Below are 27,815 nucleotides of genomic sequence, written 5' to 3'. Positions count from 1 at the left end.
ATTTTTAAGCATGCCCTTTCAGAAAAAAATATTTTTAAAATTTAAAAACAACTCCATTTGTGCTTTAACTTTGGAAGTACAGTAAGCGCCGCTTAATGTGATCACGGTTAATGTTATCATTCGCTTAATGTTATCAGAATCACGAAGTCCCGGAACACTTGTATGTTAACACACGTTAAAAAAGTCGGATATTGTAATCAGCGTATTCGTTTATTGTTATCACTTTTTCATAAACTTTCAATTTTTTTCACCGTTTTTGTTCCTCAATTAACAGAAATACATAGGCAAACCGTGACGAGACTAACTTTCTGTGTAGCATTTTGTGGTTTTCAATAGCAGTTCAAAATTTTTCTAGGAATGAAGCTACAGAAAGTTTACCCCTAGTGACCACAGACTCCCCCTAAGAAAACTTTCTTTTGCACCTAAAAAAATTCAGTCGCTGGACATGGCATTGATGTAGGACCTCCATTGTTGCCATTACTTTGTAAACATATTTAATCTTTATCATCCCCCTAACCAAGGACATCTTCCGGCAGAAATTTTTAACTGCACTGATAAAAACACCATATTTCTTGGAGATTTGAATGCTAAACATCAGAGCTGGGGATGTTCTACCAGCAATGATCGGGGAAATGAACTGTTAGACGCTGCAGATAATGGAGCACTTATTTTTCTGAACTCTGGGTCGCCAACTCATACATCCTTCAGCTACGGCACGACCGAGGCCTTGGACATTTCACTAGTTAGTCCCGAACTCCATCCACATTGTGATTGGGACATACTTGAAAGCATTGGCAGTGATCACCTTCCTATTCTAATTAAAGTACATATTAATAGAAAGACAGTGACTACTCATAAGAAATTTTGGAATTTTAAAAGGGCAAATTGGGATTGCTTTCAGCAGATCTCAGAAGTTTCCTTCAATAGAAGAACCACCATGGACAATCTGGAACAGAAGTGGCACAATTTTAAGCATGTCATTATTCATGCTTCAAAGCAATCCATCCCTAGGGGCAACTTTAAACATCTAAAATCCTACTTCCAACATAAGGATCCTGAGCTAAGAACACTTATTCTTAAGAGGATTGCTTTACATAAGAAACTCACCCTGACAGGGGAAATGGAGGTAAAGATTGAGCTCAGTAGGCTCAATGCTAGCATTAAGCAGCTATATATTAAACTCAAGAGGGAAGCTTGGACTAACATGTGCAGTGGCATCGATGCCAAAACCCCAAACACAAAACTTTGGAAACTTGCTCAATCACTCAGCTATAATCAGCCACAAAATATGCCGTGCAACACTGTGCTGACTTCAGAGGGCAAGGCTGCTCCTGATGATAAAACTGCTGCTAACATTTTGGGAGAGTTCTATAAAAGAGTGGGCAATTTGGAGTTTAACCAAAATGATATTGGTATCAAGGCCAGTTCAAAAAGAATGATCCATAACTGTCGGACCTCTAGCACTGGTGACCCTATTTTTATCAACGAGTTTTCCTTGAAAGAACTTAATTTAGCCCTGGGGGCAATGGATCTTCGTAAATCTCCAGGCCCTGATGGCATTCATGGATTCATGATCGGCAATCTGGGACCTCATGGCATGCAGAAACTCCTAGATATCTTTAATTTTTCATGGAAAATTGGTCGTCTTCCACGAGAATGGAAGAGAGCTATTGTTATCCCCATTCTAAAACCAGGAAAAGGCACTGGTATCTCTGGGAGCTACAGACCTATCGCGCTAACTTCCTTTGTCTGTAAGCTTATGGAGAGGCTCATTCTTGCCAGACTAAACATCCACTTATACAACAATAACCTGATTCCGAGTGAGCAGTATGGGTACAGAAAAGGCCATGGAGTAATAGATCAGATTTTGTATGTCACCCAGAGAATACGGGACGCGCAGAACAAGAAACCTACTAACCACACTGTTGCCGCACTGTTGGATATGTCTAGTGCATTTGACAGGGTTTGGCGCCAGCTCTTGATCACCAAACTCCACAATCTTTTTAATATAAGAGGAAAAGCCCTTCCCTGGATCTCTGATTTCCTCTGGAACAGATCCATTAGAGTTAAATACAACAATCACCTGTCCGAACCTTTGGGCCTCGGGCAGGGTGTACCTCAGGGATCAGTGTTGAGTCCCGTCCTGTTTTCTCTGTACATTACTGGCATTGAAAAAGAATTAGCTAAACACTGTGAAATCGGAATTTTTGCTGATGATATCATTGTCTGGAGCTCCGGCTCGGATGTCGGAGAGAGTGAGCTCAGACTCAACCGTGCCATGGAAAAAGCCCATGCCTTTGCTGAAAGGCACAAATTAATCTTTAATGCTACAAAATCTTTGACAACTTTTTTCACTACTAATAGACATCTATATGGGTACCAACCTAAGATCTCCATAAACGGAACCCAGTTGAGTTACGTTAAAAATGCTAAGTATCTTGGATACACATTAGATCAAGAGATTACAAGTAATAAACATATTGAAGGCCAAGCAATTAAGGCAAGGAAGAGGCTCAATATTCTCAAATTTATTTCTGGACGAAACTGGGGTGCGGAGGCCAGTACCCTCCGTACTACCTATATTTCTATCATTAGACCAGTACTGGAGTTCGGCTTCCCAGTTTACTCCTGTGCTTCAGAGACCAATCTCAATAAACTTGAAAGAGTACAGCTTAGCGCAGCTAGAATTATTGCCGGACTTAGACATAGTTGTCGAAATGATATAGTGCTCTTTGAGAGCAACTTGCCTGCCCTTGCAAAAAGAAGACAGTGTGGCCTTACAAGGTATTTTAGCAAATTATATAGTTATAGAGAACAACACCGGACTTCAGCCTACCTTCTTGCATGGAATGATAATACTCGTTTGAAGAAACATAGCCCCTTCTCCTATGCAAGGTCATTGAACTTAACTCCCTCCGATGTGGAAACACATTCCCTGGGTTACGCAGGAGCTGGTTTGGAGCTTGAGGGAATTTATTTCCATGACGAGCTCCTGACTAGTGTGATCAAGAGTTCAGATCCACCGGACCTAGTTAAACAAATGGCCCTGGAAACTATACATAATATACCACATTTCTCCTTGAAAATCTATACAGATGGAAGCAGGGGAGAAGATGGCGTTTCGGGCAGTGGAGTATTCATTCCTACTCCCTCTGGGGCCTTGGAATTTAAAATCAGTAACCCGAATTTCTGTTCAGTATTTAGATCAGAACTGATTGCTATCAGGAAGGGTCTGCAGTGTGCTGTTCAGCGGGAGGAGTGTTTTCAGGAAATTTGGATTTTGACTGACAGTCGTGCCTCAATTCAGCACCTCGCTAATTGAAGTAATGTGGGTGACAAGACCAGCCTGGACATTCTGAGTCTACTACATACTCTTTCATCAGGACATACAATTCACTTTCAATGGATCCCTTCTCACGTTGGAGTTGAGGGTAATGAAAGGGCTGACTTTTTGGCTAGATCTGCTGCTGCGGAGGGTGTGAGCCCTTGTGGAGATCTTACTTTCAGTGAGATCTCCACAATTTCAAAAATGGAGCTCAATCGCCAATTTAAAACACCTCCCAGACACGCCTGGTATTTTGCAAAATGTCCTGGTGAGTCCTTTAGACTCAAGGGTAGACTCCTCCAGCCAACATATTCGAGATTCCTGAGTGGCCACACAAAAGCTCTTAGATTCTCTGGGAATATCAAGACTTTTCCGGAGTGTCACTGGTGCTCTGCTGGAGAGGTTTCACCTGAGCACATTCTATCTTGTTTGGGTTTTACGAAGGACGAGGTCCTTAGTGACCCATTGCTGTTCTTGGATTTTTTGCAGATATTTGGATTCATGGGGGTTGTTTAGCATTGCTAAACATGCCCGAGATAAGTCAAAAAAAAAAAAAAAAACTTTGTAAACTATTGAAGAATTATGTAGAGATTGAAAACAAAGTCAAATTAAATTAAAATTTAAACAACAAGCAAAACCATGCTGAAAAGATAGAAAAGCTGAATGTTCTTTGAAACTGGTTTACGAATGTCAGGGAAAACGGTCATATTTTACTTCACCTATTACTATGTGATTAAAAATTGCGTAATTTAGCTTTAACTTTTTATAATTCAGATATTTTCATTCAGTTAATTTAATAAATTATAATTTCAAACTGCGTTCAGTTGAATCATTGTGATCTCAATTTGAGGTTGCCAAAATAAATGCGCTTTAATTGGAAAAAAAATCATTATTTTGTGTCTCCCCCATTCTTTTCGGTTATTGTTATCAAATTGTATTTGTCCCAAAGTGATCACATTAAGCGGCGCCTACTGTATGTACAGCAGAACCTCATTCACTTGGACAAACTGTGACAAAATCAACCCGAATATTCGGCATAGTTATAGTTACGTTCTTGCAATCAGAATTAGAAATTATTATTTTCGGGGGGAAACCAGCTTAGACGGGTCAAAAAAATTACTTTTTTTATATCATAAAATGTTATTAAAACTATTCAAGAATATATTTACTATCTGACCATCGATTACATGGAAAGGCTAATATCCGGTTTATAGGCGGAAATGGACGTATCTATTAGTTTATAGGGATGTTAGTTGGTTTGTTTCAGATGTGCACTTTTGCCGCTTAATTATTTATCCTTAGTTTTGTAAAAATAAAAATTTTCTCACGGCAACATTTTTTAAATCTGAAGTATATTCGATCTATATTCTCACGGCAAAAATTAATTTATTTATTTATTCACAACAAAGTTTTACGCTTAGCATTTTGCTTTTACGTTCCCGAACGAAATGAAAATATTTCATTTTATTTTTGTTGTTTCCATGGTGACTATTTTTGTCTATCCCCCCCCCTTTATTTTATTTTTGAAAATGCAATAAATGAATAAAGCACTAGTGACATTATAAAACGCGCGCATCAAAATCCCATCGTTATTTTCCTTTCTTCCCTGCTAGATTCGTTCAGATGGAATAGTCTTCACTTGGCAGATTGCCAAATTACATAAAATCCGTGGTCAAACAGTGAAACATTTTTTTTCAAACACATCTAACTGTGGGAGAATATTAGTAATAAAAGTATTTTTTAATGGAAGAAATGTGAAAAAAAAAGGGTAAAAAAACATGAAATTGCAATTAAACACCTTAAGAACAACTTTTTCTTTCAACTTTTTTTTAAAATCACAATTACATTTATATTCGTAGGAAATATGTTTTGAACAAAAAAAAAAAAAAAAAAAACTGTAATGATTACGGGTAAAACTTGTTTCTTCGATAATGCCCACCATCAACAAGCTCTGATGGCGACCGCCCGTGGACAGCAGCTTCTAACTCCACTAATATCTGGTGGGAATGACTTGAACAAAATACAAAGTGTTATTCAAGAGATGTATAAAATATCCTTTAAGTTTGAACAAATCCTAATTATTCCTTCCTTGTTAGAAAAATTCACGAAAAACACTAAAATTTCGGCCTCCTAAACTGGTTTCCCTAATTAAGAAAACAGATTTTTTTAACTCTACAAATTTTATCCGGATAAACCAGAGATCCATATAAACGGAGACCGGATTAACGAGGCTCTATTGAACATGTTGTGGCGTTGCATTGCACATTGTGTTCATACATATTGTATAACAATTTCATTTGATTAAATAACCCACTGTTTTCCCAAACTGTATTTTCATGGTTATTTTCAAAACTTCGAACAATTTGAAAAATTCAAACAGCCAATGGTCCTATTTTGTTTGGATTTTTGTCGTCTTACTGTGATTAGATTTCATTAACCTTAGAAGAATTGTATAGTAGGGTTAAATAGATTTGACAAACACGAATTAAATGAAAATATCACTTACTCACGACAACAGTGGTACATTTCAAAAATTAGAAAAAAACATATTCTTTGATTTAAAATCTAAATTTGAGTCACAAAAGTCGCAAAGTTGGAAAGTGTGTAGTGGCTCATAAAAGATATAGAGTGACACCTCATTGAAATTTGAAGTTTTACAACTTCAACAATGCGGTACTAAATTTAAACTAAAAAAATCAACAAGTAATGTATCGTTCCCTGACAAGGAAAGTGACACAATTAAAAATTTGGGAAAAAAGTACTATTATAACCTATACGTTATAACCTAAATGTTATAACCTAAATTTAATGTTCTTTCTTTCCACAAAACGTACGCAAAGTTCACTTACATAACTGGTGCGTGGTGGCGTAAAAACGATAAAAGCAATATACATCAATGAATTTTCATAATCGGGTGGTTTCCTTCAGACGAAAGTACTACTTTTAGTCATTGAAATCGATAGAATGAGTAAAAAAAAAATAATAATAATAATAATAATAATAACTTGGACCCAGAAAATACTTTCATTTTCCGAACAGTTTTTTTTTATATTTTTTTAAAAAATGTCCGATTTTTCAAACAAGGCGTGGTCTTCATGACGTCACAAATGATGCACTTTGCCGCATCTTTCTACTACGTTTCCACGTTACGATAATCAAGAAGCGAATTAAAATTGCGCTGTACGCTTGTTATCAGCAATATCGTTGCCAATACACGTGAGTAAAGATGAGAATTAAATATTTAGCTCTATGTTTGGCAACACTGAATGGCATTTCATCATTTGTGATGCCATCCGGTAGAAGCATAAATAATGAAAGCGAACCGATTTAAGTTTTTTTTTTTTTAAATATTAAACTTAAACAAATGATTATTGTCAAATCCTATGTTTTTACGCATGCTCTTTCAGAAAAAAATATATTTAAAATTTTGGAAACGACCCCACTTCGAAGAATATTTTCAAACTTTAAGATGCATTAATCATTTAGACAACAAAAACTAACCAGTAAACATCACAATATATTTTTTTGCGCTATTATAATGTTTGAGACTAAATTGCTTAAAATTACTACTGCGTAAAACCTTAATTTTCTCCAAAGTTGTTTTTTTTTTCTTTTTTTTTTTGAGTTGGGTTACTTTTTTTGCATCAATTGTGATATATTATTGAAATTTGATAGTTTGGAAGAGAATTTTTCGAGCTTCAACAATTCACTACTAATTTAGATTACAAAAACCTATCAACCAGTAACGTATAACGTATATGTTTTGCGCGTATATTAGTAGCATTTGAGAATGAATCATTTGAAAGTAGTGCGTAAAACCTTGATTTTATCTAATGCAGTCTTTTATGGTTATTATTATTTTAATGTGTCAATATTGTTGCCGGTGAATAATATAGTACATAGCAGAAAAATTAAACTGAAAATACAGTACCTATAAATGAGTATTCAACAGCATTTGGAATGTCGTAGACAACGCAACAGGCAAGAGCACTGCGGTTCAAATTCAGGTCAGTGACAGGTGTCCAGATGTTTTTCTGATGGTCGAAGCATTCTGTTGCAGAAATTGTTGCCAAACCTAAACAAGAAGACCTAGTGTAAGAATAAATTGGGTCGTTGTGCCGAAAATTAGGAAACAGTTTAGTACGACAGAAGTCATCTACAGTAAACTCCCGATTATCCGCGGAATAGGTTGGCACAGTAACCGCGGATAAGCGAAAACCGCGGATAATCTGAATAATAAGTAAAAAACGATACCTAGGTATAAAATAACTAAAAAATATAAATAACACTCACACATACATTTAAATTGTAACTAAAAACATTGCTACATTATATCTACTAACATTGAATATAAAAATTGTATGTAAAATCTAAAAGTGAACAATAACACAACCTTAAGTTTAAAAAAAAAGAAAAGAAAAGACCCACATATAAGCTAAACCGCGGATAATCCGACCGCCGATAATCGGAAGTTTACTGAATGTTGCTGTGCGATCTGTCTACAAGTCAGATTTTTCATACTACAACTTCGAGGGATATTCAAGAAGATAAATGCTTTCTCGTGATTTTCGGACTATGTGAAGACTTGATTTAAATAATATTAAACAACCATTCCAAATTTTTATTTCATCGAGAAACATTTAAGTCTTCTTTTGAATAAAAATGTTCAACAAGAGTTAAACATCCTATTTTATCAATTTTGTGGTGACCTAGTTTTTGTATTCAGCCCTTACAAAGATAAAACCTGCTCTGTTAAAAAAAAAATCATAAACGTTCTTGCAAAATAATGGTCAGCTTACGCACCTAATTTCTACGAGTAACACAAGTGGCAAAAAATAACAGGAAAGTTTCTGTAAAAATCCGTAGCCCACCTAAACTTAACCAACAATCTTTCTGAAGAATTTAGGAACCTTCACAATAAAGGCCTTTCAAGTTTCTGAAACAAATCCGGAACTTTCTGAAACTATTTAGATACAGGCACGGATAAAAGGAAGGGGTGATTGGTGCAATCGTCCCTCTCGATGGAATTTCCTCTTGTACGTTTCCGAAATTGAAGTTCAAAAAACGCAAAGTTATGCGTTTTTTGATAATGACGAAATTAGGGGAAGGGAGACTAAGGGGAAAATGTTTGTAGCTCACATTTGTAAACCAGGATGCGTAGTGAAGAGCAAGTAATAAAAATCAATCACCACTTCCTTAAAAAAATTTCGATTCGCCCTTGTTTTGATATGATTAGCAACACCTGCCTAATTTATCATAAAGGTTTCTAAAGCATTTAGCAAGTTTAGGCAGAGCATAATTGCAAGCAATAACAGAACAGCTTTATTCGCCAGCAAATCTGTCAAAGGTACAGCAGGTGCAATTTTGCCCTGTATATGGACTGGTCAATCTAGAATAGCCATATTAGAGCGAAAGCAAAAACACTCCACAAAAGAGCTGAGTATATCTTCATACTGGTAGTTAAAAGAAATTATCGCAACAGTGAGAAGTTCAAATTCATGGTAAAAAGTGAAGATGCTCCCAGTCAATCAAAGGCAAACTTCGAAATGTCACTCCCCTTTGCCTATCACTGTCCATACCATAAATGTCCTGAGAGACTCCCATCTGGTAAGTCATCGCAGTGATAGGAACAAGGGGCCCTCGGGGGTGATGTCCATACCATAGTTGAACGAAACCAATAAATAAAAATAAAACGTTTTGAGAATGCTCTCAAATAAGTCTCTATTATTGCTGCTATACCTTAAGATACTGCTATTATGTTTCACCAATGGCGGAGTCGTATTCAGGGTTGCCAGATAAGAACATTAAATACGTGACAGGACTCCTAAGAGTGAGGGGGGTGATATTTTTGTGATTGAGAGCAATTACTGGTTATGGTATATTTTTTAGGGGTAATAAACAATCGTGTTTCAATAGCTTTCGCAAGATTCCTCTCAGTATGTTTATGAGTGAGTACATTTTTGGAGGAATCCTAAAGAAAAAATCAAGCAATAGAACGAAATTCAGTATACAGATCGACGTCGATAGGAATAGATGCTAATTAGTTTAATCACTTTTTGTTTTACTTTATTTTTTTACCTTAAAATACTGTCTCGTGCGTGTTTTAAAAGTAAGTTCCGTTTTGAAATAAAAAAAGAACGAGTACAAATAGAGCAAAGAAATTTATTGCACAAAAATCTACCACCCTTACGCTATTTTTCGACATAGCTCCCGTGATTTTCCGTGCATTTGTCATAGCGTGGTACAGGTTTTTGTATACCTATTCCTACAAAGTTGCCGCCCGTGTAGTCAACCATGAGACTCTTACAGGGCTTTGAGTGGGACGTTTTTGAGCATCCTCTGGTCTACCCCCACCTTGCTCGCAGCATCTTTCATTTGTTTCGGCATCTGAAGTCTTTCCTAGGTGGTCTGTGGCACAACAGCAATAATGAGCTCAGAGAACATGTTATTCCAAGGATGACTACACGGGCGGCAACTTTGTACGAATAGGTATACAAAAACCTGTACCACGCTATGACAAATGCTCGGAAAATCACGGGAGGAATGTCGAAAAATAGCGTAAGGGTGGTAGATTTTTGTGCAATAAATTTCTTTGCTCTATTTGTACTCGTTCTTTTTTTATTTCAAAACGGAACTTACTTTTAAAACACGCCTCGTACAAAACATTGTTATTAGCTAGAATACGGGACCTAAGCCGTCCCTCATGGAAGTTCCCCAAGACGCGGGACAATTTTTGAAAATACGGGACTGTCCCTTGAAATCCGGGACGTCTGGCAACCCTGGTCGTATTATATGGTGATAAGGCTCTTAATGTTCTCATTTCTGCCACATTCGTTCAAATTTAATCAAAGTTATTTTGGGGCAAATTATAGAGATTCAAGAACTAGACACTGCAAGTGGGCGGAGTCAATGGCATAATAAAAAAGGCACGAACACAGTATCAAAGAAATCCATCTCTGTACTAAGACTTACCGGAGAAAGCGTCACGTGCTTCGGCAGCCCTTTTTTGCCTCAGCCTATCGGACGAAGCCGAAAGATCTTTGTCACGTGATCTCGCATTTCCGAGTCATTTGACAAACTGAGAAGGAATTGAGGTAGCTAGCTCCTCCTGTATCTTTAAAGGTTTGTGCCTTAAAAGGGTACAACTTTAAAAATGGCGACTGATCACGGATTTACGTATACGCCTCTATTTCAAAGTCGGATGTGTTTGAATTTTTCATCCAGTTCACTCATAATCTGTTTCATTACAGCTATATATTGTTTCATCTGTGACCACCCTAAGGCTACAATAAGGCCCCCCCCCCCCATATCTGAAATATGTTAAAGTCCCGTTAAGTCTAAATCCGACCCGGCATACATGAGTCTCCCTTTAAAAATATTACAGTTTCGATTAGGAAGAATCATGAAGAAGAGAAGATTTTAATTGAGAAAAGCTTTCAGTAAAAAAAAAAAAACTTTCTTATTAGATCTACTGACAATATTTAGAATATTTATGTGAAAACGGAGCCTGGAAAGAGGAGGTTAAAGGTTAAAGTAAAAAATTAGGGACCCAGAAGAAAATTGCATAGGGGCCCATAAATCCTGTCGACGGCCCTGCCACCCTTACCGTTAAAGCCTCCAATGGCGTACAAACATCCGTCTACCACTGCTGCGGCGAAGTTACTTCTGGGCCCACGCATCGATGGCACAGTCATCCAGATTCGTCTCTTCGGGTCGTATTTCTCAACTGAAAAGACAACAACATGCCATGATTAAGTTATAGTTAGGGAGGAGATGAACACGATACCCTAAAAGACAACAGCGTGCGGTATTTGAGTTAGTGGATGAGCACGATACCCTGAAAAGACAAGAGCGTGCAATGATTGAATTAGTTGGTGGATGAGCATGATCCATCCCAGTGAAAAGACAAAGCAACGGGTTAAAGTGATCGAGTTATTTGTGGATGAGCATGATTCACTGAAAAGTCAACAAGTTGCAATGATTGAGTAACTGAGTGAATGAGCACGATCTTCTGAAAAGACAACAACGTGCTATGATTTAGTAGCTGAGGGGATGAGCATGTTCCTTTGAAAATCCAACAAGTTCAATGATTGAGTCACTGAGTGGATGAGTACGATCCTCTGAAAAGACAGCAACTTGCAATGATTAGGTTATTCATTGCAAGTTGCTGTGTTGTTTATGTTATTGGATGAACATAATCCTCTAAAAAGACAACACTTTGCAATGATTGAGTTACTTGATTGATGAGCATAGTATTAGAAAACAAATGCAGCAAAAGTAATCGGAAAGAAACATGACGATTAGCCGATTTCATTTGTTTTTTTTGTTTTTTCCAAATTGATCTCCATGAAATTTAGTAATTTTTATTTCAGATTCTTCAAGTAATGTATTAGCTTTTCCAACAAAATTACTTATAGTTACAATAACTTTAATCCCTTAACAAACATACAACTATGCCTGTGAGGCATCCTTCATTTCATGCGCCAATCTAGTCTTTGACGTCCGAGAAGTATCATTCATATCATGAACCAATCTATAGCTGGGGAAAACTTAACCTGGCAACATTGTGAACACGTTTTCAAATTTTAACCACAACATGTTGCTTCCAGGATAGGTTTGCCTCATTTACAGACATTGAAGCCTGCGAGACGTCCTTCAGCTCAAGTGCTAACCTAGTCCTTGTTGTCTCTAATACATAGGTGTCATTCATTTCAAGTACCAGTCTAGACATTGACGTCTAGGAGACATCATTCATTTTAAATATCTATCTAGACTTTAACGTCTCTGAGACGCCATTCATTTCATGTGCCAATCTAGTCTTTGACGTCGAAGGATCGTCATTCATTTTGTGTACCAATCCAGACTTTGGCGCTTGCGAGACGTGATTCATTTCTAGTGCCAATCTAGATTTCGACGTCGGAAAGACATCATGACGCACTATAAAAATGAATCTCGTCAAGTAAAAGTCGTATGAAAGTCGTCAGTAGTTTCATGAAGTGACAACCTATATTTTGACGTCCATGAGACGTTATTTACTTCCCTCTCTGAAATGTATCGCTCATTTTCGAGAATTTTCCAATCGTCCGAAAAATTTCGTCATTTACGACGATTCTTTCCTCGCTGAGTCAGAAATTTGTGCTCAAATCACAGGAAATTTTTGTAATTTGATGAAGAGTATACTCAATTTGACGAAACATTTAACAGGAGTATATTTTACGAAGCCATTTTGACAAATACGGCGAAAATCTCGTGTGTCACAAAGTATCATAATTTCATGCCCCCTCCCACTGAAAGCTTGACATCATTTATAGGCAACCTATAAGGGACATCATTCACCTCGCGTGCTAGCCAACACTTTGAAGTATAAGAGACATCATTGTGCATCGAGGAGCTAATGGTACATTTTAAGACAAACTGCAAAAGTGGTTCAACCTACTTCATCACATTTAGTAAGTGATCAACATTGAACGTAGTATATGGATGACCAACCTGTGGATAGCCTGTTATTCCCGTTGAATCCTCCAATAACGAAAAGAAAATCGTTGTACGACGCCACTTTGACGCCACTTCGAGGAGAGCTCATGACAGGGAGCAACGTCCATTGGTTACTTTCTGGATCGTAGAACTCCACACTGTCCAAAACTTGCGAGCCATTGAATCCACCAGCAATGTAGATTTTACCTGTAGATATAAAGTAAGAACGATTCTGGTCATTTGCTCTGAAAGAAACATCAGGTCAGGACAAAGAAACTAAACTGAGCATTAGGGTTAATTTTAGGCTGCCAAGCATGAAATCGTTTCTGACCTAAGTCACTTGATTAACTGGCGGGATGAGCTTTCAGTCGAAATCTTTTCAACTGTTACGCTGGCCAAGACCTTATAATGCCTATGATATGGGCAGGCATGACGAGAGGCTATGTCAGCCCAGTTAGAAACTAGGGGCCCGGGTCTTGGGGGGCCCGGCGACATTGACGCAAAAAAAAAGAAAGAAAAAAGAAAGGAAAAATTAAAAAAAGGGGGGGGGGGACTCCGAACAAGAGAAAACGCAAAGATAAACTAAAATTTACTCTTTCGGTATTCATTGCTGTGGTACTTAAAATAAAGTTAATTGCTTTTTAGTAAGCAGGTTTGATTTTTTTCTTTTTTCCCCCTTTCTCTTTTCTTCTTTTTTTTCGGGGGGGGGAGTCTGAGGGGGGCTGACAAGGGGCCAGCGTTGGCTCTCTGCAGCCGTGGATACAGGGTCCGGCATATCACCACATAGTTAAGCCGGGGATTTTTAAGCGAAACGAGCAGGGGGTGGATTCCCCTATTTTATACTATTAAAATCTGTGCGCGTCTGTCTGTAACCCTATCTTTTCTAGACTGTCAGTGTCTACCAGGTCAGTACTCGTACTGTTGGGTACAGAACACCATGTTCGTGTATTGCCTGATTTGTTCTTACCGCCAAAGACAAAAATCTTCCCACTGCACTGATTTTTGTGTTCAGAGCTGGACGGAAATAAAATCTCCTTCTACAAATTCCACCATCTTTTCCTTTAATAATGTACTGATTACAGTCGAATCTCGAAAACTCGAATATTCCTTTACCTCGAGGTTTTCATCGGGTCTCAAAATCTTGAGACTGTTGTGAAAACTTCCCTCAACTCAAACTACCAATAACTCAAACGTTACAGCCGGGCCCTTGGGACTTCGAGTTATCGAGAGTTGACTGTAGTTTAATAATCGCTAAAATCATCTTTGCCAGTTACGCCAAAACTCAGATGGATTTGAGCCGGGATCAAATATTGCTAAAAATGGTAGTTTTTGATCGTTTGATGAGGGAAAATCTCGGACAATGATCTCAAGTCATATGGGTCAGGATTGGAAGGCCCGTTTTACTTGAACCTAATAAAATAGGGTGGTCCTTATTTATATGTAAATCTTTTTTTTTTTTCGGAACTTTACAAGCGGCGCCCCCTAGTACTATACGGAGATGGTGAGTTAATAGTAGAAATCGAAAGAGAGTTTTGAGGCACAAGTTTCTTTTTTTTTTTCCTTTCTCACAAATAATAAACATTCAATCCAGCACATGAAACTTTAGGAAGCAAAGAGAAAAGTTTGGAACGCTTTAACCACTTCTTGGAAATAAAAGTTTTCAAAGAAAAGAAAATGAAATAAACGTTTCAGAAATGATGGGACATAAACAAGCTCCAAAATGATTTTAGAAAAGGTTTCGATTTCGCGAACAGTAGGGAGATTTTGCCAAACTTTAGGCACAAAAATTTCTTCCTATGGGAATTTCGCCGTTAATAAGGAAAATTCGGTGGAAATTTACTGCATCAGAGAGTAGAATAGATTGGAAGGCCGCAAAACTTGGGAGAGTCGGCGAATAGAGTGTCGATTGATTTTGATTTTTAATCGCCATTTGCTTCCTCTTTTTTTTTCCGCATTAGTAGAATGGAGTTGTTTCCTTCAGTCAAAAGTACTACTTTCAGCCACTGAAATTGATGGAATAAGCAAAAAAAAAATAAAAATAATAATAATAACATGGAGCGAGAAAAAACTTTCATTTACCCAACGTTTATTTTTTTATAAATTTTTTTAAATGTCCGATTTTTCAAATAAGGGGGGTCTTTATGACGTCACAAGTGATGTACTTAGGGGCGCTATTCCACTGGCGCGCTGAATGTTTACGCTTGCTGTCTACCACGTTTCCAGGTTATGATAATTCAGAAGCGAATTAAACGTTGCGCTCTAGGCTAGCTATCAACCCTATCGTTGACAGTACATGTGAGCAAAGAAGCGAACTAAATATTGCGCTCTAATGGCATCACTGAATGGCATTTCATGACTTGTGATGTCATGCGCAGAAGCGTAAAAAAGAAATTGAATCTGAGTACCGATTAAAATATTTAAAAAATATATTAAACTTTGTCAAATTATTTTAAAAACTAGCTGCAAAACCCGGCGTTGCTCGGGTTAAAATACATTGATGTTTAATGGTACATAAAATATTTAAGAATTCTCTTCTTAACGTAGATTATATAGATTTCTATAAATATTGAGAGACTTTGTCGACCATTAAACATGCGATGTATAGAGAGTATAATAAATTAATTAACTAATCAATTAATTAATTGAAATTGAAATAATTATAAGTTAAAATACGAAACATCTTAGTAAATTGAAAAGTTATGTTTTATTTTCATAATTATTTACATACTATATTGAACATACACCATATGACAAATATATATATATATATATATATATATATATATATATATATATATGTGTGTGTGTGTGTGTGTGTGTGTGCGTATATATTACATACTATTATACATTCACACTTTTTAGTTTCTCTTTATAATATTTGTTTATAGACTACATTTATAGTTTTATTGTCCGGAGTGTAAATGAACAAATTTCGAGGTGATCCTACTCGTGAGCATGCAACGTATAATTGGCCGTGTGCAAAGCATGGTTCCTTTAAGTCAGCGCCACAGATTTGAAATGTTTGACCCTATGCTTTGTTGATAGTCATGCTGTAAGCCGGCTTCACCGGGAATTGTAAGCGTTTAAAAGTAAAAGGCAATCCATTTGATATTAAAGGTATCCGTGGTATAAATACTATTTTTCGTTTGTCTTTATCAGTCATTATACTGGCTTCGATGATGTTATTTTGTAGCACGAAAAATCACCGACTTTTGGTTTATATACCATCGAATATCGAAATTTCTAGTACCAAAACAATATGGAATAATTAAATAGTCTGTTCTTTCTCAAAATCACTTGAATTTATATGATCACTGTTCACTCTTGACTCAATCTTTGCGCGACTGTAAGCACGATTCCACTGACGAAAAGTTACTGATTTTCGGTTTATATACCATCGAATATCAAAATTTCTAGTACCAAAACAGTCTAGAAGATTAAAAATAGATCTTAGCATTTGTTCACGTTTTAGAACTATCTAGATCATTCTAAAATTTTTTAGAACGTTCCAGATCATTCTGAATATTTCTAGAACTTTCTAGAACATTCTAAGTCGATTATAACGTTCATAGACGTTTTGGAACTTTGTAAATCATTCTAAAACCTTTCAGAACTTTCTAGATCATTCTGGAAATTTCTAGAACCTTCTAGAACATTCTAAGTCGATTATAACGTTCACAGATGTTTTGGAACTTTCTAGATCATTCTAGAACCTTTTAGAACTTTCTACATCATTCTGGAAATTTCTAGAACATTCTTAGTCGATTGTAGCGTTTGCGCATGTTTTGGAACTTTCTAGATAATTCTAGAAATATTGAGAATCTTCTAGAACAATCTAGATCGATTGTAACAGTTGCACACATTCTGGAGTTTACTGGACCATTCCTAAAATTGTATGAACTTTCCCGTAGTTCTCATAAGTTAGAAAATGACAGACATATTCTTTTTCACATTTTTGCCACCCACAACCACCCACCGCAACCAAACTCCCTTATTCCTACCAGGAGACCAAGGGGTGTTTACAACCCTAAGCAGAAGTTGATTGGAATTGGTGGTGATAGAGAAAACCCTGTCTTTACGTACGCACATTAGCATTTTATATATATATTAAGATTAAGATTAGAATATTGCGATCAAGATATGACGGGTGAAAATTGCTTCTACATTTGAACGAAGCCATTGCCTGTTTGGTGATATTTTGATAGTTTAAATTTTAACCACGACACCAGTGGATTAACCCTATACTCCAGTAGAGTGTTCATTATTCAGTAAGTTACCTCCCTATAGCCAGGGCTAAAGCAGAAATACATGAAATACACAGCCAGATCAGTCATTTCCAGAACAAACTGGTAGCTAATACAGAATTATCACTGACCAGACGAAACTGACCAGATGTAACCACTTCGCCTGGTCAGTGCTAATTCTGTATTAGCTACCAGTTTGTTTAGCTCTCTTGGCTTCCTTAAGAGGTTTTCCACCTCCAGCTCAGTCACTCCTATGCCGGGCTGATGAGTGCTAATAAGCACGAAACTGCAGTCCTCGGCTGGAAATGACTGATCTGACGGTGTATTTCATGATAGTGTTCATTGTTTTCGTTTCTTCATTCCCCTGAAATGACAGTCTTACCAGTAAAACAGTTAAGTGACCGGATCGAGTTCAGCCCTGTCACGATAAAGCCTTTCCCTACATATTAAACATTACCAAAACATATTATCAAATTATTATTCCGCGGCGCGAGTTTCATTGTTGAAGCACGCGGGTTACTCGATCATCGGCTATTATTTATATGAAAATGGTCAGATCCTATGCTTTTAAGCATGCTTTTTCAGGAAAAAAATATTTTTAAAATTTCGGAAACGACCCCATTGCTCACCGTCCAGCGTGTCAGCACTGGCATCGCTCCTCACGTGGTTCATGGGAGCCACGAAGCTCCACTGGTTCGTCTCGGGGAGGTATCGCTCCACGGAGCTGTTGCGCCGGTGCCCGTCGTAGCCCCCCATGGCGTATACATAGTCGCCCAGGCAGGCTACGCTGACGTAGCAGCGCTGCTCAGCCATGCAGCCCACTTCTCTCCATAGGCGGGTAGCGGGGTTGAACGCCATGACGCTGTTGAAGCATTGGTTGCCGTCGAACCCGCCAATCACGTAGAGGGAGCCCTGGTGCCACACCATGCCGTGGTAAGCCCTGAAAAAGAGAACAATCAACAGTTAATGTTTGACCACGGATTGTATGTAATTCGGCAGTCTGCCAAGTAAAGACGAATCCATCCTGAATCCATCCTAGCAGGGGAGAAGGGAAAATAACGATGGGATTTTGATGCACGAGCTTTATAATGTCACTAGTGCCTTATTCATTTATTGCATTCTCAAAAATAAAATAAGGGGAAACAAAAATAGTTACCATGGAAAAACAACAAAAATAAAAGAAAATATTTTCATTTCGTCCAGGAACGAAAAACAAAATATTAAGCTCAAAACTTTGTTGTGAATAAATAAATCAAATAACTTTTGCCATGAGAATATAGATCGAATATACTTTAGATTTAAAAAATGTTGCTGTGAACAAATTTTGATTTTTACAAAACTAAGGCTAAATAATAGAGAAGCAAAAGTGCACATCTAAAAGAAACCAACTGACATCCCTATAAACTAATAGATACGTCCATTTCCGCCTATAAACCGGATATTAGCCTTGCCATGTAATCGATGGTCAAACAGTACAGTACGGTGGTTCAAAAATACTTGCAAATAAAAAGTTTCTCCTAGATAACAGGACACCCCTCAATATTTTTAGAATTGTGGACAGTGATGATAATGATGACTTATTCCTCCGGTCTAGCCTGCGGCTAGACCGGAGGAATAAGTCATCCATCCATCATCCATAAGTCATCCATAAGTCTCCCATGAATCCAAGAGTCCCCAAAAAATCATAAACCAGGAGAGGACTGGAGTAAATGTCTTCTCTGTCCAGTCCCGCACAATTTATAAGATGATCTGGAGATGCCTGCACCAATCTACATTTAGTACAGGTTAGTACTTGTGGATACTGTCCAACCACGGATTGCATGGAATTTTCAACCGTCCAGATAAGACGAACCTATGTGAATAAGGGGGAAAAGTAAACATTTGATGCGCGTATTTCGCTCATTTGAATGAGACTCTGCTTCTGCAAAAGCTGACATCGGTAAAAAAATAATAGATTCGTCCATTTCCGGCTGTAGAACGGATGTTCGTCTTTCCATACAATTCGTGGTCAGACAGTACTAATATACTGGAAGAATTTTAGCTTCCTACTTCAACTGAAAGGAGGTGCTCAACCCCTCCCCCAAACTTCATAAGTATGGGGAGGGGGTTAAAAAATCGTTGAACTGAAGAAAAAATGCTACATATTGTAATATACACTAGTAATATGCATATACATTGCAATAAAATAATTTACAAAAAAAAACAGGTGGGGAAATTAAATGCTTCTAAATTTGTGGCAATTTCTGTGCTACGGCTAATGTAAATGAAGAGGTCATTGAGCACCCTTTTAAAATTTGAGTAGGAGGTTAAAACTTTTACAGCAAAATACTATCAATAAGTCAAAAAAAAGGGGGGGGGGGTGTCCTTGACTCTAGCTGAAAAAAAGTTTTTTAGAACCACCCTAAGCTACAGTAATGGACAAAATTGCCGCAAGTTTGAGAAGTCTAACACTTTTTCAAGCATGAGATCCGCCTTTTTTTTTCTAATTTAACGGATACTTTTTTTAATGTCAAAATTTTGAATCGGTTTAAAGACACAATATGTGAAGTTATTGAACGAAAGTAATCATTTATTTTCATGAAAAATATAATACCAAAAATATGTTCAGATTGACAGAAATTGGAATCCATTACGGATCCCATGTGTTTTTGAGCCGCTTCTCGTTTGGTTTCAGTAGTCGCTCTTTTCGGCATGAAATCCACGAGGCTTTGCAACTTTTACTTCGAAATTTTCAGGTGCCAAAATGCACTTATTGTTTATTAAACTTTATTTATACATTTGCACTTAAAAAAATCAGTTTAATTTCAAAAATATAAAAAATCTCCATCGGCTTAGATTCTCTAAAGCCTCTAAGCCCGACAAACAGTGCAAACGGTTGGCACGGGAGACCTCAAGGTGTCAAGTACCAGCATCGCATAGATTTCAACGGGAGGCCACGAGAGGTCACAGTGACCAGTGGCACTCAAACTCAAAATTTTGGGAGGGTTGAAATTCTCCATTTGCCGAATGGAACTCCAAGTTTTGTCAAATGATAATTTCTTTGAATCTTCAGATGAAATTTACCGAAAAAAGACATTTTGGGGAGGTCACGGTGGCCTCCCGTGACCTAACATTGGTGTGCCCCTGACCGTGACCTTCCAAAAATGTCCTTATTTCACAATTTTTCTCTGACGTTTCGGAAAAACTTGCAGTTCCATTCGGCAAAATCATCATCATTCAGCAAAATTCGGAGTTCCATTCGGCAAATTGAGAACTTCAGTCTTCCCAAAAGTTCGGGGCGCCGCTGTCCTTGATGTCAACCCTCACCTTGGTGACGTGTCGGCTGTCAACGAGATGAACCAGCGTCCGCATTTCACGTCGTACGTCTCCACGACGTTGGTGGCGCTGCCGGCGCTCCAGCCCCCCATCACGAAGATGATCTCGTAGGGGATGCGGGGGCGCAGAAAGGGGTGGTGCAGGTCCACCATGGGCTGCCGGGGGTCTCCGTTTTTCATGTCCAGAAACAACTGTGATGTCTGTATGAGGATCTGTAGACAGTCATCGTTCATGACTAAAAAAGGATGGGACTGTATGTTTCGCTCGTAAAATCTGAAAGAAGAAATGGAAATACAGTCGGACCTCTATATATCGAAGTAGAATATTCCCGGAAAAAAATTCGATATATAGAAATTTTGATATATAGAAACGATCTTATTTTATCGTACAAATATTCAAAATCACTAAAATTAAAGCTAATTTTCGTGTATAAAACCCAATTTCTAATTTATACGAGCAACAGATTGAATGAAAGTTGGAAAATAAAAAATTAACAGAAATTACATTTTTGCGCCGTCATACATCTTCATTCTTCTGCAATTAACTAGATTCGCAACATTAGGGGGGGGGGGGGTTCGTTTTGACAGTGTAATCGAGAGAAAAGTAAAAAATCAATCTACTTCACTTGAATGATTTTTACTGAAGCTAAAAAACTAGGAATGATAATCAACAGACAAAAGGGATAACTTGAAACTGATTTTAGTGTTACTGATCACAACTTAGATTTGAAATAAACTTGAGGGAATTTAAGAACTCCAGAACGGAGCAACGACCTATCTACACAGCCCGCAACCCCAGATTCCTTATGAGTTTCGTAGCAACCTTTAGTGAACATAATTTTCTCCCCTAATTTTCATTTTTCATGAGACAAACAGTCTGAAGCGGAAAAAAAATCTACGAATGTCTCGAAAAAAATTGCAATATCTAGAGATTTTTTCGATACATAGAAACAATTTTTCTATGTAATGAACATGGAAATTTGCTGAAATTTCGATATATAGAAAATTTCGATATGTGGAAGTTTGATATATGGAGGTTCGACTGTAATTCTCACATATATAATAGCCAATGATCGAGTAACCCGCGTGTTTCAACAATGAAACTCGCGCCACGGCATGATCATTTGATAATATGTTTGGGTTTTGTTTAACATGCAGGGAAAGGCTTAACTGTGACAAGACTGAACTCGATCCGGTAACTCAAATGTTTTACTGGTAAGAGTTTCATTTCAGGGGAATGAAGAAACGAAAAAAATGAACGCTACCTATTGGAGTTTAGAGTTCGTCCACTGGAGTTAGGGGTTACCATTTCAACTATCAAAATATCACCAAACAGGCAATGGCTTCGTTCAAATGCAGAAGCAATTTTCACCCGTCATACCTTGACGGACGACTTTATTAGTCCTTGAATAATATGTTAAGTACAAGGGATTTTATAAAAGGTGTCCTCGGTTTTTTTTTTTTTTTTTTTTTTTTTTTTTTTTTTGCCCCACCAACTGTGCTACTATAAATATTTACGTTACTTCCACTATACTCTGTCAACCGAAAAGGTAGGCCAAAAGTAAATAAGAGGGTTGCAGCAAGGTTTGCGACCTTTGGGGGATTTTCTCACCAATAAAAAGGTAAACCAATATTCGTCGTCCGGTTGGAGCCGATTTGATCAAGACAAATACGTGGTTGAAGCCGCCACTTGATATTAAGCAGTACGTGGGGAAAAGTTCAACGGTCTGTAGCCATGACAACCATTGAAGGAAAGGCTTGGAGAGTAGGAATGTCATTTGGTCTTGACACGCCGATATTCGTTACATAGACTATAGTTCTATTAAAATAATGTATTTCACGTCACATTTCTTGAAGTTGCCCCCAAGTGGCAAGATGACTTTGAATCAGGTTAATAACACATTTTAAATGATTTCATAATTATTTCTTTGTTTTGGATAAGTATGCGCAAAAGTAGAAATTAATTTTGGGAGGAGTGCAAGCCAAATATTATGTGAAATTTCCAAATTTAAGTTTGCAAATATCAAATCCTTATTCATAAAGAGTAGTTTTAAATTTATTTTGGGTGGGAGCAAAACTTTTTCGGCTTCCCTCTTAAATTTGCCGATGTAGATACATCACTTAAGAGTTTTTCTCGATGTTTCTTACATTAGATGTAATGACAGAATTAATATATGAGTAGGGCTGTAAAAAACAAGGAAATAGAAGATGGACGTCGCCTTGCATAGCTGTATCTTACCCGAAATTGCACAGCCCAAGGCGAATGCATCTTATCAAACTGGGCAGGTGCGATAATCTCTCTTGCACGGCGTGCTCCACCCATCTCATAACAGCCCAAAAAACATATTCTTCACTTTTCACGTTCAGCGAATCAGAACTCAGCATTGCCAGCACGTCATCGGCAGGCAAGTCCAGATAGTCCTTTGATGTTGGAAAGATCTGGAAAAAGAACCAAGATAAGTACAGAAATTTGGCAGGTAAGTCCATATAGTCCTTCTGACGTTGGAAAGATCTGGAAAAAAGAACAATATACGAGGGCAAATCAAAAAGTCATTGCGCCTATTTTTTATTTACCAAAAAAAAGATACCTACAGGTATTTTCAAATATACGTAGTAAACTATGCCATTTACGCTATTTATCCACATAGTCAACACACCGGTTCAGACATTTGTCCCATCGCGGGACTAATAGACCCCCCCCCCCCTGTGGCAGAAGTCTTCCTGCTGCCTGTGGAACCATGCACCGTCGCATCGCGTTCTTGACTTCTTCGTCACATGTGGATCTCTGTCCTACCAGAATCTTCTCCAGTGGCATGAAAATCACTAGGACAAGGTCTGAACTAAGGGTGCACTTTCCTGTGAATTGCTATGGACTTTTGTCCCTTGCTCCATACAAAACGAATAACACTTCGCTGCTCATAAGCTGTGGACGTCTGAAGACGGACCGTCATCTTAAATGACTGATAGCAGCTCCGCTCTTCCGAGCAAAAAGCAGATACGGCTGGTACGGTTCAAGAAACTGTCACTGTTGGGAATGTTTATGTTTGCTTTGTATTCACAGCCGTATTTTGGCTAAAAAATAGGCGCAAAGACTTTTTGATTTACCCTCCAGATACAGAAAAATTAGGGGCGTGCACAGAAATTTTGGGGCCCGTTACAAATGACTTTTCCGTGTCCTCCTCCATATTGCTTACCTCAATATTTCGCCCCTACAATACTTCCTTTTTTGTAAAAGGAAGTAAAAAAAGAAGTATTATATTCGCGAAAAAAATTTCAATTAAAATTCGACTTAATTTTCATTTTGCTCACCCCCGAATGAGTGTTGAGTTTTTTTTTCAACCCGACCACTCGTGCACATATACCTAAGATAGTATAGACGCCCGAAATATCCATTTTGACGATTCCCGAGTTAATTACAACGCGTTTTCTCGTGACGAGTATGTATGTATGTATGTATGTGCGTATGTACGTATGTATGTCGCATAACTCAAGAACGATATGTCCTAGAAATTTGAAATTTGGTACGTAGACGCCTAGTTTAGTCTAGTTGTGCACCTCCCCTTTTGGTTGCATTCGGGTGTTTCTAAAGGAGTCTTTTGCACCTTTTTTGGGGAAAATCATTGTTAGTTTCGATGCAAACTCAAGTGGTGTTATAATTTTGCGGACACTTGGTGATATATCGCCAGTCTTTTGGTCGCCAAGTTTTGTCGCTAACTTGGCGAGAAATTTGGCGTTTTTTTTTAATTTGTTTTCAATTTGGCCACTGTTGGTGATATTCAGAGAATAAACTATTAAATCACATTAAAATTGCCAATAATGGGGAAATAACATTAAATTGGTGTAAAAGGAAGTCATGTGATGCACACATCAGCTAGTTTTTTCATGTAATCAGACAACCTGATGATTTTAAGCGAAATGACGTACCGGTTTTTACTGATGAAACTCCAAAAAGAGTTTTCTTAGATTTGTTGCGCACACATCAGTGGAACAAAAGATGGTTCGGGACTTGACGAGCTCTCAACAAGGCCCGAAAATTTTGAATTATTTTTCATGCAGGGCCCTTATTTTTTTTTTTCAATAAAATATTTTTTTTACGCTAAAAGCGCTTATGCATTTCAGTCTTGTTGATATTGGCAGAATGAAACGATTATTGCATAAAATTTGGGGATCGTAACAGAACCCCAATGAGGTTGTTTCCTTCAGTCAAAAGTACTACTTTTGGTCACTGAAATTGATAAAATAACCCCCCCCCCCCAAAAAAAAAAAAAACATGGAGCGAGAAAAATCTTTGATTTTCCCAACGCTTAATTTTTAATTAATTTTTTTAAATGTCCGATTTCGAAAATAAGGCGTGGTCTTGATGACGTCACAAATGAAGTACTTTGGAGCATCTGTCTACCGCATTTCTACGTTATGATGATCAAGAAGTTAATTAAATATTGCGCTATACGCTTGCTATCAACCATATCGTTGCCAGTGCATGTGAACAAAGAAGCGAATTAAATATTATGCTCTGTGAATGGCATCAGTGAATGGCATTTCATCATTCATGTCATCGGCAGAAGCGTAAACAATGAAAGCGCACCGATTAAAATATATTTTTAAAAATATTAAACTTAGTCAAATTATTTAAAAAATGGTCAGATCCTATGTTTTTAAGCATACTCTTTCAGAAAAAAAAATCTTTTAAAATTTCTGAAACGACCCCATTATTGCAATAACTCCACCATAGAATTAACACTTAAATACTTTCAGGGGGAAACTGAAAGAAGAGTAAAAAGAAAAGTTTGTTTTAAATTAAAAACCAAAGGTACTTACTGATGATACGCCAATAAATTTCGCCAAACAACCGACTCTTTTGAAGCCAAATATACTTAAAAATATGGAATAGTGTAAAGCTAATCCACATGGTTCAAAGTAATCCTAAACGGCTGTAATTGGCTGAGTTATGGCAACGTGATATTTTGGCGAAACTGGATATAAAAATATAGGAGTTGGCGGATTATTTTGCATTTTTGTACAACTTTTAATGTTTTTTAATGATTTCTTTACATTTGCCAGATTATTATAGCAACTTTTAATGATGTTTGATGGCCCAATTTATTTATTTAGGGGAATTTTTAAGTTTTATTGGAACTTTTTGAAATGGTTTCAGCAATAATATTTTACGAAATAATGCTTCCGACCACCTTCCGGTATCTTTGAATATCAGTCAGCAAATTCATGTCTGGCAAAATCTCACCAAACTTATCGAAATACTTGATCACATACCGTCTGAAAATGAGTCAGAATGTAATGCTTAGCTTTTTCCTTCAAGTCAGCCAAACGGTGGAACTTCGCAAAGGTGTAAACCATAATGCATCTGTCTTCGGTGATGTTGAACTGGAGGAATTTCTCGCACAATCCAACCGCATCAGGAAGCCTCAGCATTTCAAGAGTCCGCACTAATTCACTCACTTTACCTATAGTCACATGCAGTTTTCCTGTGTACATGAAATTGATAATGTTGGCCATGGTGTCCTTGGACACTCCAGGCACAAGCACCGAGTAGGGTGGTTCGTTTTTTTCTTGTTGCGTCAGACTTCTTCTGATGTATTGGCTTGTTGCAGCAAGGAAGTCTATGTGGACATTGAAGCTTCCCCCATCCTCAGTCTGAACAGTCCCGTTGACTAGTTCCTGATTATCCAGGAGTTCTTTCAGAACACGTCTTCCAGTTAAGAAAAAATTGTAATTTTCCATTGTTTTATGTTTTTCAAGATTAAAAAAGGAGTGGAATTTGGACTATGGGGTGAAATTTTTCAGTTGATTTAAGATTTACGGATTCGGGTGAGTTTGAATTTATGCTGCGTGGTGCATGTGATGTTTTGGTTTGCAGGTTTTCGTTCAAAAGTCGGCTTTGCCTCCGTAATTAAAATCCTGTTAGTAAGCGATTACAGTTAAGGCAAAACCAACAGTAGTAGTTGCACTATACTAGTAGTTGACCTTGTTAACACTCATTTTGGACTTTTTTCGAGATCTTTTGAGTACCAAACAATAGCTGCTAATTGACATGTGACCTTGTAACAATTTACAATTGAGGCAGTGAGAAGTAAAGGGATGTAAATGGACTTTTTAAAGTTTTTAGTACAACGCGTTTATAGTTCACATCCTAGGCAGGATTTCGTTGAATTCTTTTTCTAAATCTTGCTGTATAGCAGTACCTACCAGAGCTAATAGTATCATTTCTTGCCCCATAAGAGAGAAGATGTTTCATTAACACAGGGCCTCCCAAACTGTGGTCTGCGGACCCCTAGGGCGTCCGCCGACACTTAGTAGACGGTCCACGGTAAACTTCGACGGAAAATAAAGTTTGAAAAATGTTAAATGATGTTTTTATTAATGCTTTTGCACTTGAAAACCAGAACTTTCACCTGCAAAGAATGGAGATGCCTTTTGAGCCAATGCAGTGAAAATTTAATCGGAAAGCTACAAAAACTACTCCCCCTTACATGTAAAAAAATTTTTTTTGAAAGCCAGGTGGCAGTCGGTCCTTCCTGATCCCCCAAAATGAGGGGCCTGTTTTGAACATCACTGGCGACATCTCGAGATGTAGTTCTTCTAGATCGTGCATTGGTGATCGAGCCGTTTTATGCTTCCACAAGACCACGCAGTTTGTCATCAAGTGAATATAAATATTTAAGTGTGTGTAAATTTGTACCCACATGTGAGGCAGTGAGAAGCAAAGGAATGTAAAAGTGGACATTTTCTAGTTTTGAGTAAAACGCGTTTAAAGATAAACTAGTAGGCTATCATTGAAAAGTTTTTCCAAATCACGCTGTATTTAACAGAACCTACCGGGGTTACTAGTACCATCTCTTGCCCCAAGACAGAGGAGAGGATCAACTACGATTTGTAGTGGTTATCTCCAAATTTTTAAGTTTCCCACTTACATCTTTTTGCATCTTACTGCCTCATATGTATTTATGCTTGTTGGCGTATTGAACAAGAAAAGTTCTGGTGGTTGTAGAATAAGAAGTATATTTACTTTTAAAGTAAAAGTTATGGACATTCCTGTTAAGAAGGAAGACAAAACACTTTGTGCTTCCTAAGAAGATATTAACTCTACTTTTATTAAAAACTATATTTTATCAGTAAAAATTCAATTTTTCGATTTTTTCCAGGAAGCCCTCACCTTCGGAAAACAAGGCATTGGTTTATTAAACCACTCTCAAAATGTTCAGTATATCTGTAATTGGGACTGCTCATCCAGCCGCCAATAAAACTGATAAAGGGTGAATAAAAACAGCTGGTTTTCGTTCTTAATTTAGGAATATTTGCAAAGCAGAACACCCTATTGCACCTTTTTATGTTAGTGTGCAGCGTTTCAAAGCTGACGCATTCTAAAAAATCATTACGAGAACCAAAAGACGAAACAACACTGGTTTGATTAAAGTTTTCAAAAGTCAGTCATTTGAAACA

The 27,815-nt window shown here is 37.5% G+C and overlaps 1 protein-coding gene across 1 annotated transcript; it reads right to left on the bottom strand.

Moving 5' to 3' along the window:
• Positions 1–2,118: 2,118 nt before the first annotated feature.
• Positions 2,119–26,096, bottom strand: LOC129223326 (kelch-like protein 10). Its single transcript, XM_054857893.1, has 8 exons — positions 25,629–26,096; positions 22,597–22,796; positions 20,350–20,631; positions 17,673–17,983; positions 12,815–13,006; positions 10,932–11,051; positions 7,257–7,376; positions 2,119–2,300 (listed from the first exon to the last, which is right to left on the bottom strand). Exons 1-8 carry the CDS (start codon positions 26,094–26,096, stop codon positions 2,119–2,121), a joined length of 1,875 nt encoding a protein of 624 aa, XP_054713868.1.
• Positions 26,097–27,815: the final 1,719 nt, after the last annotated feature.

Source organism: Uloborus diversus, chromosome 5 (genome assembly GCF_026930045.1).
Source record: "Uloborus diversus isolate 005 chromosome 5, Udiv.v.3.1, whole genome shotgun sequence".
NCBI lineage: Eukaryota > Metazoa > Arthropoda > Arachnida > Araneae > Uloboridae > Uloborus > Uloborus diversus.
Note: the sequence above shows the minus strand (reverse complement) of the source record. Positions and strands in the feature narration are given on the sequence as shown.